At 39.6% G+C, this 15,938-nt stretch overlaps 2 protein-coding genes across 2 annotated transcripts in view; one reads left to right on the top strand and one right to left on the bottom strand.

Annotated features, from left to right (window-relative positions):
- The first annotated feature begins 626 nt into the window (after positions 1–626).
- On the top strand, positions 627–11,489 carry chmp2ba (charged multivesicular body protein 2Ba). Its single transcript, XM_035676524.1, has 6 exons — positions 627–834; positions 3,730–3,821; positions 6,120–6,314; positions 7,663–7,765; positions 8,150–8,256; positions 9,626–11,489. Exons 1-6 carry the CDS (start codon positions 801–803, stop codon positions 9,737–9,739), a joined length of 645 nt encoding a protein of 214 aa, XP_035532417.1. The 5' UTR covers positions 627–800; the 3' UTR covers positions 9,740–11,489.
- A 2,627-nt stretch (positions 11,490–14,116) lies between these two features.
- pou1f1 (POU class 1 homeobox 1) overlaps positions 14,117–15,938 on the bottom strand; it is a 9,116-nt gene continuing 7,294 nt past the window's right edge. The window contains exons 4-7 of the mRNA XM_035676932.1: positions 15,373–15,636; positions 15,042–15,206; positions 14,458–14,518; positions 14,117–14,357 (exon numbers count right to left, since the gene is read on the bottom strand). Coding sequence (XP_035532825.1) covers positions 14,117–14,357; positions 14,458–14,518; positions 15,042–15,206; positions 15,373–15,636 — 731 coding nt within the window. The remainder of the gene's footprint in view (positions 14,358–14,457; positions 14,519–15,041; positions 15,207–15,372; positions 15,637–15,938) is intronic.

Raw genomic sequence — 15,938 nt, 5'->3', positions numbered from 1 at the left:
AGAGGGAGACCCAATTAAGACATCAGTTGGATTAAATATGCACTTAAAGTAAAATCTGTAAGGAAAAAAAAACTGGAATGAAATGATAGACAGGCCACACATGTCATTACTTCATTTGCCTGCTTAGCCTTATCATTTAGCTAAGAGATGTCTTTGTTGCCAATGAACATTTAGTCAATTCCTCTGCATTTATGCTGCCTTCACTTACCGCACGGAATATGGCAAATCCATGTTCAATAGACCAAATGAACAAACCAAAAGAGTGGTAAACAGGGCTGGTATTTAAGTGCCTCAATATTTGTCTCAATTCATTAGATTAATTAGATTATTTTTTCAATGCAGTGGCCACTTTTCATTAATACAATATTAATGACAGCAGGGGGCAAACCTGTCTGGTTTTTCCAGTTCCACCACTATGCATAGATCTTTGGATCCAAACAAACACACGTCGGCATCCAATTCATCTCTGGTCAGAAATAATAGACGCGTGGGTCCACCGTATTCACCGTATTCACCGCATTGACACTTCTCGACGGGGCGAAGCGCACTTTTCGGCTCGCGACAGGGGCATTTTACGAGGCGCGCTGAAGGCAGCATGAGAGTCCCGCCGTGACGTCACGCGGAGTCGTTGAGTCAGTCAGCTGAGGGAGGAACAGAAAGTCAACCAGGAAACCGAAGCTGCTAAACTGACCCACCGCCCCGGCGAGACGGCCAAAACGGCGGCATTAACAACGGGAATCACTCAGTAAACCAGTACGGGATTTTATATTGGGTGTTCGGGGTTGACACAAAGCAGCGACATGGCTTCCCTTTTCAAGAAGAAGACTGTCGATGGTGAGTTTGCGCTGTGCGAAAAGCTATAGCTAACTTGTTTTTAGCCCGGGTGTAACAGACTGCTGTGTTGTTTTCCGTCTTATAACATCGACTATCACCTCTTGTTTAACCTGTTCTGGCTCTAGTTGAGTCACCGGTCACACTGCTGACTGAAGTCTAAAAGCAGCCTCGAAGCGCTGCCAAAAACTCAACATATTAAGCTTATTGGCGTTAAGTGAACGAGCTATTTTCATGTAACATATATTAAGTACGACAATATGTGGTTAGTGGTTACTTTAGGTAGGAAGATGGTGTTTGTGCTGTTTCACTAGAGCTAAGTTTAAATAATTTACAATGACTGAACAGGAACCGGAAACATAAACCCATATTGTCATAAAATGTATGTAAACGTCGAATATGTCATGTAAAATAAATAGTATATTTGTTTGAAGTTTTATCGTTGTTTTTATTTAATTTAATCGGATTATTCCAAACGCTACCTCCTTCCTACTCTCTCATTTACTTTCTCAAGAAGACATTAAGTTAATTAAAAGCTACATTACTGTACATTTACATGTTTAATGGGCCTAAATGGATTCTAAAATAACAGGTTTCTTTATAGTAAAATAACTAAAATTTGATCTTCAACAGTGGGATCATATTCTGTAGTGTAAAGGAAAGGCTGTTAAAATACAACATTATGTCAAGCTGTCTTTGGAGTTGGATATGGTAATTTTGGTCCGTAATATACAGTGATGTCAAAAAAATCTGAAAAGCCCTTCAATCTAAATATTTCACTATTTCTCTCCAGGCTAGGTAATCAGCCTCACAAGGTCAAAATGGGAAAACCAGCCTCTCTTTCATCAAATTAATGGATCAATTATTCCATTTCAAATACTGATTATATCGTCTCCAAGGGCTGGATTTCCAAAGTGAGGGATTAAACTCTTCTGGACACAAAACTTATGTGTGTGTGGAGGATTTCTTAAAAAAAAAAATATCAAAGTGTATTATTATCTGCAGATTTAAAAATAGGCTCTGCTGGTAAAGGAAAATCTTTCCACAGCACCGCCTACCCGCTCCTCCCAACATTGTCATTCCGGTTTCAGCCACACAGATCATCTGCATACTGTACTTACTGTGCTGTGTTACCTCCTCTCCATGCTCAGCCATTGTCCGGTCCTCTCCGCTTTCACATCTCGCAGTTTCCACCTCGTGTTCTTAATTTCTCTCATCTTTTGCTCTCTGGATGCATTTGTTTTTTTGCGGATGCTGCCCTGGGGAGAGGTGGTTGAAGTAGTTTCTGGTTATTTGGCGAATGGAAGAAGGGTTTGTGGGGGGGGGTTAGATCACACGTATTTGTAGGACGATATCCCTCCCACTTTGAGACGTTGGTGCCACGTCACCTTCTACGTTTACATGCGTCGTACCTACAAGTGGTCCGACGCAATGACGTGTCTTGACCAACTTCATGATAGCTGAAGTTTTCATTATAATGAGCACATTTCTGGCCAAAAAAGGGATATTTCCTGTTATATCCTGTAGCAACTTATGAATGTAGAGCTGAATCAGTTTAGAAATGTAGTGTTATGGTCTTCGTTATCTCTTTTACCAATATAACGTCTGCATGTCTTCCCAGAGAACCTTTTAGGTGTTGTGTTTCCATACTCATCCATTGCCGTCTGTCTGTCCTTAAAGAGGGATCCCTCTTCTGCTGGTCTTGCTGAGGTTTTTCTCTTTATTACCCCTGTTAAAGGTTTTTCTGGGGGACTTTTTGGTACTGTTGGGTCTCTGTAAATGTTAAAAGGAGTTCGGTCCTAGACCGTGCTTCTATTGTTGAAAAGTGTCCTGAGAAATAGCTTCTGCTTATGAAATTGGCGGCTCCTACAAAATAAAATTGAATTGAATTTATCTGCGAATGTGTAATTATTGATTTTGGACTATATGGATAAAATTGACATGATTATTCTATTTATCCTGAACCAAATTTTATTTAAAACTTAAATATTCATTTTAAATTGCCTTATATAATATAAAATATGTTGTGTGTGTTGTGCTGTATATTGCACTTAATCTGATTTAAGTAATAAAGCGTCTGATTTCAGATAGTAGAGTACAATAGAGCGTTCTGAGGAAGTGCCTGTGTGTGTGACACTGATTGCTTTAGCTGTCCCTCACTCAGAAGTCGTGGATGAATGTGTGACTTCAGGGTCATACATTATCTCACATGATACCACTTTGTGTTTGTGTGTGTGTGTGTGGGCGGTTTAAGGCTGACTCAATATCGGTGTGAGCTGTCCAAGCACTTCCACAGTTGGCATTGTCAGCATACGAGCGCTGCTTGTTGCTCTGCGGTATTTCTCGCGCATGTGGGCTCACACTCACACATGCTCACCATTAAGCCCGTGAAAATGTTTGAGATTTCTTTCCAAAGCCAGCTGACCTCGGCCCTACCCTTTTCTAACTGCACTGCGCAAGAGACTCGGTGATGTCCAAATTGCAAATCAACTTTACTGATTTTTCAGTCTGTTTTTTTTTTTTTTACCACTTCACCTGAACTGCACTGAGAATAAAAAAGAAAGAAAGGGCAGACGGCGGTCCGTACTTAAAACCACCCAGCAGATAAAAGATTGTACTCCACATTCTCGCTGCTGGCCTTTTTATAGCTATGAGCTTTCTGTTCAGCTGTCAACTTCTCATTATGTAGGCGATGCGAGTCATACCAGATTTTGAGACTGGAGTTATCTTACCGTCACTATCTTACGGTCTTGACCAAGCCAACATGTTTAAGTGCGACGTTCCTGTCGAAATACAATTGATATATTTGAGAATTTGTTTTAAACCGCTAAAGTAAAATGTCATACACGTAATCGCATAAACTCAGAGACCTTTCTTCCTTTCTGTCTCTCTCAAAAGACATAATCAAGGAGCAGTCTAAGGAGCTGCGTGGCACCCAGAGACAGATCACCAGAGACAGAGCAGCGCTGGAGAAACAAGAGAAACAAATGGTAGGACCACGCACACACACACACACCCCACACAACCACACAACGACACACCACACACTACAACCACACTAAAAGTCTGCAGAACCAAAGTATCTCTACACAAAGCATTTCACATATAGATTTCCACATATTGCATCAAGGCTTTATTAAGACCCCCCCCCTGCTCTCCCACCACACACACAGAGCTAGAGTTGCACATTAGATCCACCCTTGCCTACTATCTGGGATTGACCCTGATTGGCTAATGGGTGTAAATGAATAGACAAGAACGATTTGGTGGGGTGGCTTTGCTTCAGGCAAGTGAGTCTTCTCTCTTCCTCACACACACACACACACAGAGTTTACAAGATAGGCAATATTCCAGCAGACACACATAACACCCCCCCTCCTCTGAAAGATGAAGAAGACGGACCGTGTCCGTCTCCCCTCTGCTTGATTAAGTAAATATCATACCCAGAGCATAATTGCCTCCCCGGGGAACCCAGATTTTTATTCTCCATTACAGCCTTTCCGCTAATTAGTCTAGTTGTTTAAAAGCTTTGTTTCATGTTCTGAATAAAAGATACTTCCGCTAAGAAATGGAAATGACCTATATTTACAGTTTAGTACAATCATGACCCCCACCATGCACCCGAGTCCATAAGTCCTTGACAAGTTTAAAGAATAAGTATTATATTAAAACCTTAGAGTCAGTTAAAACATGCCTTTCCACAATTATGTGAAATCACAGTTGATCCTCTTTGTTTTTCCCTTTTGTTGTTAAACTAATTTTAACAAATTGTTTCAGGTCAATTTGTGACGAAGCATAAAAACATATTAAATAGTATTAAATTTGGCTTCCTGAAACAAAAATACATTGAAAAACCCCCACAAATGTTTGTAGCAGCATCTGTGGATTGAAGTTACCGTTGCAACACGTTGTCCATCTGTTGTTCAGAAAAAATCTCTGGCATTTGTTTACACGGAAATATTCCCACTTCCTACGGGGCGAAGTCAAGCAGCCTCACATTCTTTCATGTTTAAGAGAGCACTCTCTATCCATCACACCCCCTTCACCCCCTTCCTCCCCGTCTGACAGGCAGTAAATAAGATATTATAAGCTTCATATCAGCAGCAGTCCCACTGCTCTCGTATTTGTCTTTCCCCTGTTAAAGCATTCCTAGTTTTTCAGATGACAGTGCAGTAGAGGTTATTATTGTCAATGTGTGCCTTTTTTCTCAGAGCTCTACAGTTTTTTTCCCCAACAATGGTATTAATTCGGTTTTTCTTTCTGCTCGCAGACTGAACCTAATGCACCTGTTCTGTGTGTGCTTGAGTATGTGTGTATGTGAGGCAGAGAGAGAGGGAAACAGACACTGAGCTGAGTGGAGACTGTCTACTGCTTCATCAAACATTAATAATTGATTCTTGTTTCCTGAAAGGGCTTTTTAGCTCGCACACAAGAAATAAACAACACACGCTGGGGCTGTGGTACGGAGCAGCGCTGACAGGCCTGGCTAGCTCGCCGTAACCTGCGGCTTCCACTCTCGTCTCTTGGGATGCTCACACACACTCATGCCCACACACAGGATCCCTGTGGGCATCCGTGTGTGTTCTGATGTTTACCAAAGCTAAAAGCACCTATTTGCTTGCCAGTGTGTGAGACCTGACCCAGATGACTTTATTTACTATGTCTATATTTGCAAACACATTGGTCTTTTGGGAGCTTTGTGGATACGTTTCTGTTTGTTTATCAATACATAGGATGTGCATGCACAAGTACTTATGTGTGTGTGTGTTTATGTATAATGTGTTTATATGGTACAATAAGGAAAATTGTGACTGCACTACACAGATCAAAAGATCAGAGATAAGCAATTTACAAAAGCCCTGTGGATTTATAGGAGTCATGGGATGTCGCTTGAGAAGAGGAAAATGTCATGAAAGCGAGTGATTGACATCTAAAATGTTTCTTTTTGCCGCCCGTGTGGATTGCACATCCAGAACGGCCCATGGCACCAACTCTGGCCTTCGGTGGGATTTCCTTGCAGTTGACAAAACTGCTGATTATTCCATCTGGATTTTCCAAGACATTAATGTGACTTTTGACATGATTAAGCATGTCACATTGCTGCTTACTGACACTATTAAGTTCACAAAACATTACTTTGAGTAAGGTAGCTGTTCCGCTAAAGCTAATCTGTAATACGGACCACCCTAAACCTTACCATACTGAAATGTACACACTATTAGTATGCTAAAAGTTTGCCTTGTTAGTGTCAAGTGCTTATTCCCCAAATTCCCCTCTTCACTCTCCAGGAGGCAGAAATCAAGAAAATGGCCAAGAGCGGAAACAAGGAGGCGTGCAAGATCCTCGCCAAGCAGTTAGTCCAGCTGAGGAAGCAGAAGAACCGCACATACGCCGTCAGCTCCAAAGTCACCTCCATGTCCACACAGACAAAGATGATGAACTCCCAAATGAAGATGGCTGGTGCCATGTCCACCACAGCCAAGGTAAGATCCTGGATCCTGTCCATCAGTTCAACTGGTCTGAGGTCAGATTTTAAAATATAAGATTCATGTTCAGTTGGCAAGTTTACTCTGGTTTATGGGCACTAAGGGTTGCGTTGTTACAACAGAACAGTCAATTGATTATTAACATATACATGTGTTAACCCAAGCTACACTTGCAGGTTTTGTTTCTTGGGTTTTATTGTTTATACCACTTTATATTCATATTTTTTGTATTTGTTTTATATGCTGAATGTGGACAGCTAGAACTCCTTTAATGCACAAGGTCACACCTCGATTAATGCTTAAAAAGCCCTTTTATACATGTGATATCCACTGTATTCAACTCACCGTGAAAAGTTAGGTGTGTTTCTATTTTGCATATGAACTAGTTTCAGTGTTTGCTCGTATCAATATTTTAGTGTTGTAATTAAAGTATTAATGTGGGATCTGTTCATGTTTAAAGCCAAGTCTCGTGGCGGCGGCGGTGGTAATGAAGTGTGAGAGGTAGTAATTGGCCAGGAGCGATGTACTGTACACAGTCAGACTTAGCAAACACAGACAGGTCAAATATAATTAGGCTTCGGATTAATGGAGTGTGATGAGGTGGGTGTGTGGCTGTTTTAAGAGAGAATGTGTTAATTGTTTTATGTCAGACGTACACAAAGTTTGTTTACGCACATGTGCACACACACTCAGAGATTTTCCTAGAAAAAAGTTTCAGCTTCTGTTTAGTTTATTCAATGAATAGTGCAGCACTTTCCTCCCGTGATACTGGGAGCTATGGGTTAGCATGGGTTGGAGCGGCATGTCAACGACAGTGAAGTGGAGACGAGGATATATCCGATCTGTTGTGTCGGGCTCAGCTGTGAAAGTAAGCCACGTTTGTGCTGATCTTTCACAGGAAGGAAGGAGATGCATAATTTAGTTAGTGTCTGTTTTTTTCCTCTTATTTCTATCATCCTACGCGTTAATGAATGCTAGTCCTCTAAACCTATTTCAACCAATTTCCTTGGGACACACTCTGATTTGTAATAAGTGTAGGAATCATCTGGAACTTGCTCCTTGGGCAAGTGCCTCGTCTGTAATATGAAAGGTAATTTACCTAGAGTATTTTTTATGGGAATATTATGATGACAGTGCCAATCAGACTTTATTTGCACAGATTTTACCACCCTCTTGTGATGAAAAAGAAGGCCATGTAAGAAATGAAATAGAAAATTCCAGCAATTAAGTGTGGCATTTTGTTTCTTTGCTCAAGAACAGCTCTTAAAGTATGTTGCTTCTGCTCTGTACCAAGCTTAAAACATCCCAATTTAATTATCTAACCTTCTCTCAATAATGTTCGCAGACAATGCAAGCAGTGAATAAAAAGATGGACCCACAGAAGACCCTGAAGACAATGCAGGACTTCCAGAAAGAGAACATGAAGATGGGCATGACTGAGGACATGAGTAAGGACACACAGTACACACATGCGCACACACAAAAAGCTCTGGTATTTAGAGACTTGCCTAAACCAGATTGTCAGGATATATATGTGAATGGCGTAAGGAGTGACGTGCATTGCAACCTGTGTTTTGATGAGATAATAGAAAGTGTAATAGTGACATGTACTGTATATAGAGAGGCCTTTTCATTTTCTAATTAATTTTTTTATAAAAGTGCAAATGCCAACACACAAGCATCCACACACAAACATTAGTTTACTAGTTTGGATGCAAAATGTTTAGCTATCTCATTCTAAAGTCCAGACTGTCAGTGAAAAGCAATACTTTTGGCTTGTACTTAATTGATCGGTCTGTCCTTATCTCGTCCCTGTCTCATTTTCTGTTTAGTCAATGACACTTTGGATGACATCTTCGATGAGTCTGGGGATGAAGAGGAATCTCAGGACATTGTCAACCAGGTTCTGGATGAGATCGGCATCGAGATCTCAGGAAAGGTAAGAAATTAAGAGTGAAACTACCACTGACCTTGTATCCTACATACCTTTATTTTACCAGCTGGTGGAAAGCACTTCCAGCCCATGAGGGATGCCAATGTCTTGTTTTTTTTATTTAAGTGTTTTAAACTATTCGGGTAAACAAAAACATTTAGAAACAAGCAGCATTTTTTGGTTAAAACCTAACATTTTACTGCACATTTTACACATGTAACTAGTCTTAATGGCGTGAACATCCCCTAGCAACATGAACTGAACAATAAGTGTTCCACAAGGCTTTTACTTGACTGTTAAAATGTATTCCAGCTGCCACATGGTGGGGCTAGCCCTCAGCTCTTCTATGTGTACTATAGTCTGTGTAACTGCCAGGCTGTCCATCTGCTGTGTGTCTGGCTCCCCCTGGGGGGCTTCATGAGTTATTACTCCTCATTACACAATGTACAAACCCACAAATGGTCCAATAAACAAGCCCACAGCTGGAGAGAACAAACAGGGAAGTTTAATAAAAACCTGCAAAAATGAATTTGGAAGATGGGGGTAATTATTTCCTGCTCAATCACAATAAGAGACCGAGCAGACAATTATCTGAATGCTCTCGTATAATGCACTTTGAGAAAAGCAAAACAATAAAAGCTTTCTCTATCAACCCTTAAGCTGGAAGGAAGTTAGACGACTCATAAACTGTGTTAGTTTGGGAGAAACTAAAGTTTAATAAGCAGTCCTATGTGTTATTGACCTATTCAGAGGAATTATTATTCCATGTATAATGGAAAATAACAAATGCAGCTTTTCAGCAAATTTAAAGGTCATTTAATAATAGTTGCACATAATTTAATTATGCCTTTTGGTAGTGAGTGCCAGATTGTTGTATAATACCAGTTAAACAGTCGTAAGAAAGTTTATGCAACAAACCTGGAAAACAATACTAAAGGAGAAATTAAAGAAAGTGTAAAAGTGATTTCTTACAACTTTACTGTGTTTTTTTTTTTCTTCTTACAAATGAAGAACGATTAATGCTGTGTACAAAAATAGTGCTTGTGATACTGATGGCCACTGTCATTAAAGCTTTAATTTAAAGAGAGTTCAAGTTCCAATACAATAAATAATAATTCATTGTGATTAAATTTGAACTGGTCTGAGCTGGCATATTTCAACATTTGGCTTTGGAATGGCAGTAGGCAGCTGTACATGGCAGCCAATCTTACAACAAGTACCAAGCTTTGTGATTGTGTGTGTGTGTGTGTGTTGTGTGTTGTGTGTGTGTGTGTGTGCTGTGTGTGTGTTGTGTGTGTGTGCGCGTGGCATGTTAAGTTTGAATGTGGAGTGTACTTGCTAATGGGATTTTTTCTTCCCCCATGTGTGTTTCCAGATGGTGAGAGCTCCAGCTGCAGGAAAGAGTCTCCCTAGCGCATCCACCTCCAAACAAGCCACCATCTCCGACGACGAGATCGAGAGACAGCTCCGAGCTCTGGGAGTGGACTAAATGTCTTCTTTGTGTTAATGTTCGCATTATAAACCTTTGCGACATTAATACTGATTGATACAGACTCTTTTAGACACATTGTTCAAATGCTACAGGTGTAACAAAGGGTGCACACAAACACAAACACAAACCCACACACAGATACATTAAGACATTTGAAGGCGCGCCGGCAGTCAAATCAAACTAACATACATATTCACATGTTCAGCAGGTCATTAGGGCAGAACATCTGATCTATTTATGCGAAAATAATATTTATTATGACACTGAAGTGGCCGCAGCCTGAAGGTGGACCTGTAATAGATTCTTGACCTAAAGAGCTCTGAACCACCTACACTGTTGTTTACCACCCATCTCTGTCTTAATAAGGGCTACAGTAAATGTGACCTTGGAACTTTCTTTTTCCCATCTGATGTTCTGGCAAAACTTGAGCTATATATAGTCTGTCAGCTTTTACGCAACTGAAGATAGATGTTTTTTAATGAGTAAAACATAATAATTAAAAGGAGCTTAGGGGTTGTCAGTAACCAGATGGAACTTCTATTTTTCTTGCTCTCATATTTTTCTGCTGGCATTGTTGCCACTGGTTCATTTAACACCCATCTGATTCAGTTCCTCTGAGGCAAACTGTTTGTCTACTATTAAGTAAATGTTTTCCATTGTCATGTGGGTAAAATATCCCAGGGGTTACTGTACCATACGAGTGAAAGAGAAACAAATTTCACTGTGAAAACACAAATGAAGCGAGTGGTCAACTAGCTAATTATCATGTTATTTTTTTTATAATCCTTAGGTACGCTACCATAGATACTGGAGATGATATAACTCAGACAAACATATGCATGTGAAATATGTAACTTGACATTGATGCCTTCGGGCTAGGGTAAGGCCTTCACTTTTCTTCAGAATAATGCATGAGATGGCGAGATGGCATTTAATTAGCGCCATTGAAGCTGTACAGATTAGGTGAGAAAACTCAATCAAACACAAATTAGGACTAATGAAAAGACGGGCATATCAAAGAGTTTTGAATCAATTGGTTGATGCTACTGAGTAATGAAATGAGTTTGTTTTTTTCCTTTGGATTCTTGGTTGGTGTTTGCTATCTGATTGTGTATCGTATATTGGACATGGGATTTCCAGTGATTGTAGGACAGCACTGGTCCTGCAGTCCCTCTTCTCTTCCAGCTGCTGTGCAGTTACTGTAATTAGTTTTTTTTTTTTAAGCTGCCTCACTCACAGACACACACACACACACACACACTACAGCAACAAAGTGATGGTAGTGATGTTTGCTAAAAAAAACCCACTGTGATCCAAGAGACGTTTTCTCTTATTCAGAGCTCTCAAGTTGATTCTTCTACACAGTGATTTATTCAGCCAGCTTCATGAGCGTGACAGAGACATAATACTGAGTCTTTGTTGTCTCTCTCTGGCCTTTTGTTCCCATATTGATTCCCATTGCCAAAACAAATTGAAAATGTTGTCATTCTTGCATGTATCTGACATGTTCAATACTTACTTCATGGGATTTTTGTAAATCATTCTTTCCTCTTTTAACAGTCTGTTGTGATTGTTAGCGGAAACAATGTTTTAACAGATTTTGACATTGTTTGAATGCAGTTCCATTGTTAGGATTTCCACACTTTATACAAAGGTGTATGTATACTCCTCTTCTTTTCTTTAGTCATTACAGTGACTCTGTAAAAGGTTTATGGCTTTTATAAGGAATAAAGTTTCTTCAGGTATAGTTTGGTGAGCCTCCATTATGTTTTTCCTGGTAAAGGACCATACAAGCGTTTAAAACACAAATTATGTATACTTAACATTTCTACAGACCATTTTTAACCTCATGCTGCTTTTAGATATTCACATGTAGCCAATGGTTAATTTCCATATGAATGGCAGATGACTCAAGTTCCATCACAACGAGCATCAGATCAACTAAGGCTGTACGGACGTTTAACCTGGATTTGCAATGACTGCTTCCTCTACTACTCCAGCTTGGTCACTACAAAAGCATTAGCTGTGATATAAAGTGTACGTGATTTGTAGTAAATAGGAGAAAACACAAAGTATCTCTGATAAGCATTCTGCATTTGCTTATTCTAGTAATATTGAATCATGAACCATCTACCATGCACTATGCATTTAGATGTCATTGACATTTGTTCAAGGGGGTTTTTAATTTTAAGGGGTGAATCTCCAAAAGCAGTAAGTACATTTACTCAAGTACAAATTTTAGGTACTTTCACTTTTGTGTTATGCAGGGAAATATTGTACTTTTTACTCCACTGCAATTGTCTGTTTTAGTTTCTAGTTACTTTACAAATTAAGATTTTTTCATACAAAACATATGAAGTACTCATAAAATATAATGATGTGTTATAAATTGAACTATAACAGTATATAAAAGTTCAGCGGAAACAATTAACCGATTTATCCATTAGTCAATTGGCAGAAAATGAATTGGCTATTTTGATAATCATTTCATCATTTGCAGTTTTCATGCAAAAAACATTAACATTTTCCAGCTTCACAATTAGTGCATAAGTAATGCCAGTCAACAGTCACAAGGGACATTTTTGTATTGGGCACTTTTAATACTTTAATTACATTTTCCTGATTACACTTACATACTTAAATTAATTAACATTTTCAATGCAGGACTTCTACTTCGAACAGAGTATTTTTTACAGTCTGCATTAGTACTTAATACTTCCTCCACCACTGACATGTATGACACCAGCACTAAGAAGCTTCTTAGTAGTTTTATCCTACTCTGCATACCGTGCCTATAACTCTCCACCGTACATCCTCAGAAATGTGTTGGCAGTGCTGCATTTATTTCCCCTGACAGCACTCCAGTTAGACAGCTGTACATGAATCACAGTGGAAATGGCTTGTTTCTGAATTAAGATGTCTTAGAGCTTTATTTATGAATCCCCAGTGACGCAGCCATGAACTGTACAGTTCATGCGGTACAGATGACCAGACTCTCTCTCCTAATGTATGTATTCATAGGGTAAGATAACGACATTAGTAAAACAAAAAGAGAAATGGTACATGTTTCTCTGTATGAACACAGTCTTCTCCTTTATTGTCATAAATGAATTCAACTGATTTATCTGTCAGGACCTGCGATCAGTACAAGTGCACATTTTTGTACTAACCAGCTCTTTGGCATATTTACTGGATATTTTCAATCAAGTTGAGTAAAGGCACTTTATCTGTCTACAATACATTCTTACATGACCTATCATTCCCTGCACTGCATTAACGTGACATCATTTTTCTCTCTCCCCTTTTTACGTCTGAGAGGGAAGTTGTGGTCTGTTAGCTTGTTTCTTCTCTTCAGACATTTCACATCAGTCATCCCAACCAGGTCAGACTGGCTGATGTTCTTCTTCGTGTGACACTTTGTCAAGGCACCAACAACAAAAGCATAACATCAACAAATATGAAAAATTAAATCCATCTTACAACAAGGAAACGATGGACCTCAGATCCATTTGTTGCCAAAAATGTCAAAAAGTTTCACATATACCTGACTTCAAACCATAAATCAACTCAGCAAAGTAGATCAACATAATATATTAAATCTCAAATAAATAGGCTGTTGCGAAACTTTAAATATATTACTGTTCAGACCACGGCTATCTTAACTTAAATAAAACAAACGTTTTTCATTTCAAGACAAGGTAATTAATGAGAGGACACACAAGCATACACAAGCTCTAATCACAAATACACAAAGAATGCATCTATAACACAAAGAGTCCTTTTGTTAAATACACATGTAGAACATTTTATCAACAATAAAATTCAAGGTCTGATCTATATGAGAACTCATCTGCACTCTGGTGCTGATGGATTAAATTATTTTGCGTCTGCGTGATTAATACACTTTCAGCGTGCATAGCAAACAAGACGCAGCCTGGATTCACTTCATTTGAATGTCTGGTAGCTGCAGCGTCAAACCAGCAAGCCAGCAGCAAATGAAAACCTTTTATCTTCACAGTTTCAACTTCAGGAAAGAAAACATTACTGGCTGCATTGCTCTTTGACATTTATATATTTGGAAATACATTCAATTAACAAACTGACAATGATTCATGTTTTTATAGGATTTTTGTTTTTGTTTTTTTGGCAGGCTGACCATCACAGGATATAAATTGTCATCTGAATGTTAAATTAACTTGTTATAGGTGCGTCAGCAGCTGCTTAATGCAGGGTGAGGGCATGTGTTTATTATTTTTAGGTTTTCCTGCATCCTGTGAAATTCTCCCACTTAATGGTGAAAAATTATTTCAGTCTGACATTTAATTTATATTAAAAACAAAACACATACATTTTCACAAGCAGCCTCCAACAAAATTATGCCATTGGTCTTTGTGTTTTACTCATCTGAGCAATGCAGTTTGGACTGATTTTGGTCAAACAGGAGCTGAGGTTGAGACTGGTTTTCACCCGTTTCTCTCTTTGGCGTCTGTTGCAGAACCAGACTCTGACCACCTCCTTCTCCAGATGGAGGCCTTTGGCTATCCGGGCTATTTCCTGGGAAGATGGCTTACTTTTTTCTATAAAGCTGCGCTCGAGGGCCTCCTTAGCTCCCAGGCTGCAGTGGGAAAAAAGGGAAAGAGACACGAATATAAACTTTATGCAACTAAACATTACTGTATGGAATGCATTTAATCTTTACTCCTTCAAGTTGATACCTGATAGTTGTTCTTCTTTTCCTCTTCCGCTCATTCATTCCTATTTTGTCATTGTACAAGGCTGCAGGAAGGAAGATGAATATGTTGTTACTTTATGCTTTTGGATTGAACTGCCAAATAAACAGTGTAGCTACCATTTGAATCACTAATTGTCTATACCATGACCTAAGTTAAGTGCTCACATCTCTCTCTCTATATATACCTCAGCTATTACAATGATCTAATATAGTTTTTCCAAGTCCAAGTAGTCACAGAATAAATGCATACAATTTTCTCCCATCTTTCCTTAAATGTGAAATGTGATGAGGCCAGAATGGTTTTCATGTGTATATATTGATCAATTTAAGGGGTCATAAGGCAAAAGGGCTGGGAACCACTGTCCTAGACAACCCACAAACCAGTGTTAAGAAGGAAAGCATGGCTGTAACACAGTCATTTCTAGAAGATCGGAATAAATAAATCAAAAGTGCATTTACGACTTACATAAAGTTTTACCTTAGTGAGATGGTATATCCAGGTAAAGATTACATTTCAATAAATGCTCTAAATGGAGGTTGATGGAGTGGAGGATGTGTGGGACTCACCTCCAGCCAGCTCAGCTTCGTCAAGCCATTTAGCCAGAATGGCCTTGAGTTTGCAGGCGTTCTTAAAGCTCAGCTGCAAGTTTTCAAAGCGGCAGATCGTGGTCTGGCTGAACTCTGAGCCGTGCACGGCAGCGAGAGCCTCACCGACATTGGTCTGCGTATAGCCTGGCATTCAAAATGAAACAAAAATAGAAATACTTCATGGAATACACGCAAGCAGAGAAGCAACAGGCCGAGTGCAGACAACAGAAACATTCGTGGCAAGGTTGGTGCAGTTGGATAGTGGGGTAATTTCAGCTATTGTAATGATCATTTTAGTAATAATACTCACCAAGTTTGATTCTCCGTATTTTGAAGTCATTGGCAAACATCTCCAGCTCTCGTATCTGTGGGGAGTCCATGGCAGGGGCCTCTTCTGGGTCCCGTATGCTCTTCCTTTGAGCGTCAGTTTTCATCTCACCGACTGTGGGGCCCCCAGGGGCCTCATCAGTTGAGAGGAAGGCCGAGGGCAGTGAGGAGAAACCATGGCTTAATGCACAGGAACCACTACTTAGACCATGATCTGGAAACTTGTACAGGCAAGGAGTAAGAGAACCTAGAGAGAGAGAGAGAGAAAGAGAGAGAGAGAGAAGCAGGGCAGAAAGAAAAGCAGAAAGGAAAATTAGTTGGCTGGAGTCACAAAGGAGTCAGACTGTCAGAAGGGTACTGAAAGCAGCGCGACCACTATTCCCACATGTATCCTTGAAGCCTTTCAGCACAAAAAAGGTTTTGACATTCCCCAGTGAAACACACTGAACCACTAAGAATTAAAAACTGCAGAAACCTGCAAGCTAATATTTGTGTCTTTTTGTTGTTCATCATTCTGCCATAATAGCCGATAATTAGTATTTTTGAAAT

Source organism: Morone saxatilis, unplaced genomic scaffold (genome assembly GCF_004916995.1).
Source record: "Morone saxatilis isolate NCDOM2014 unplaced genomic scaffold, NCSU_SB_2.0 Contig5, whole genome shotgun sequence".
NCBI lineage: Eukaryota > Metazoa > Chordata > Actinopteri > Moronidae > Morone > Morone saxatilis.
The sequence above is the reverse complement of the archived record's forward strand: the minus strand, read 5'-3'. Positions and strand labels throughout refer to the sequence as shown.

Excerpts from the sequence above, each read along its gene's own strand:
- chmp2ba (XM_035676524.1), top strand. The coding sequence starts at position 801 with ATGGCTTCCCTTTTCAAGAAGAAGACTGTCGATG. Across the intron at positions 835-3,729 it reads CAAGAAGAAGACTGTCGATG|ACATAATCAAGGAGCAGTCT; the intron begins GTGAGTTTGCGC and ends CTCTCTCAAAAG. Across the intron at positions 3,822-6,119 it reads AGAAACAAGAGAAACAAATG|GAGGCAGAAATCAAGAAAAT; the intron begins GTAGGACCACGC and ends TTCACTCTCCAG.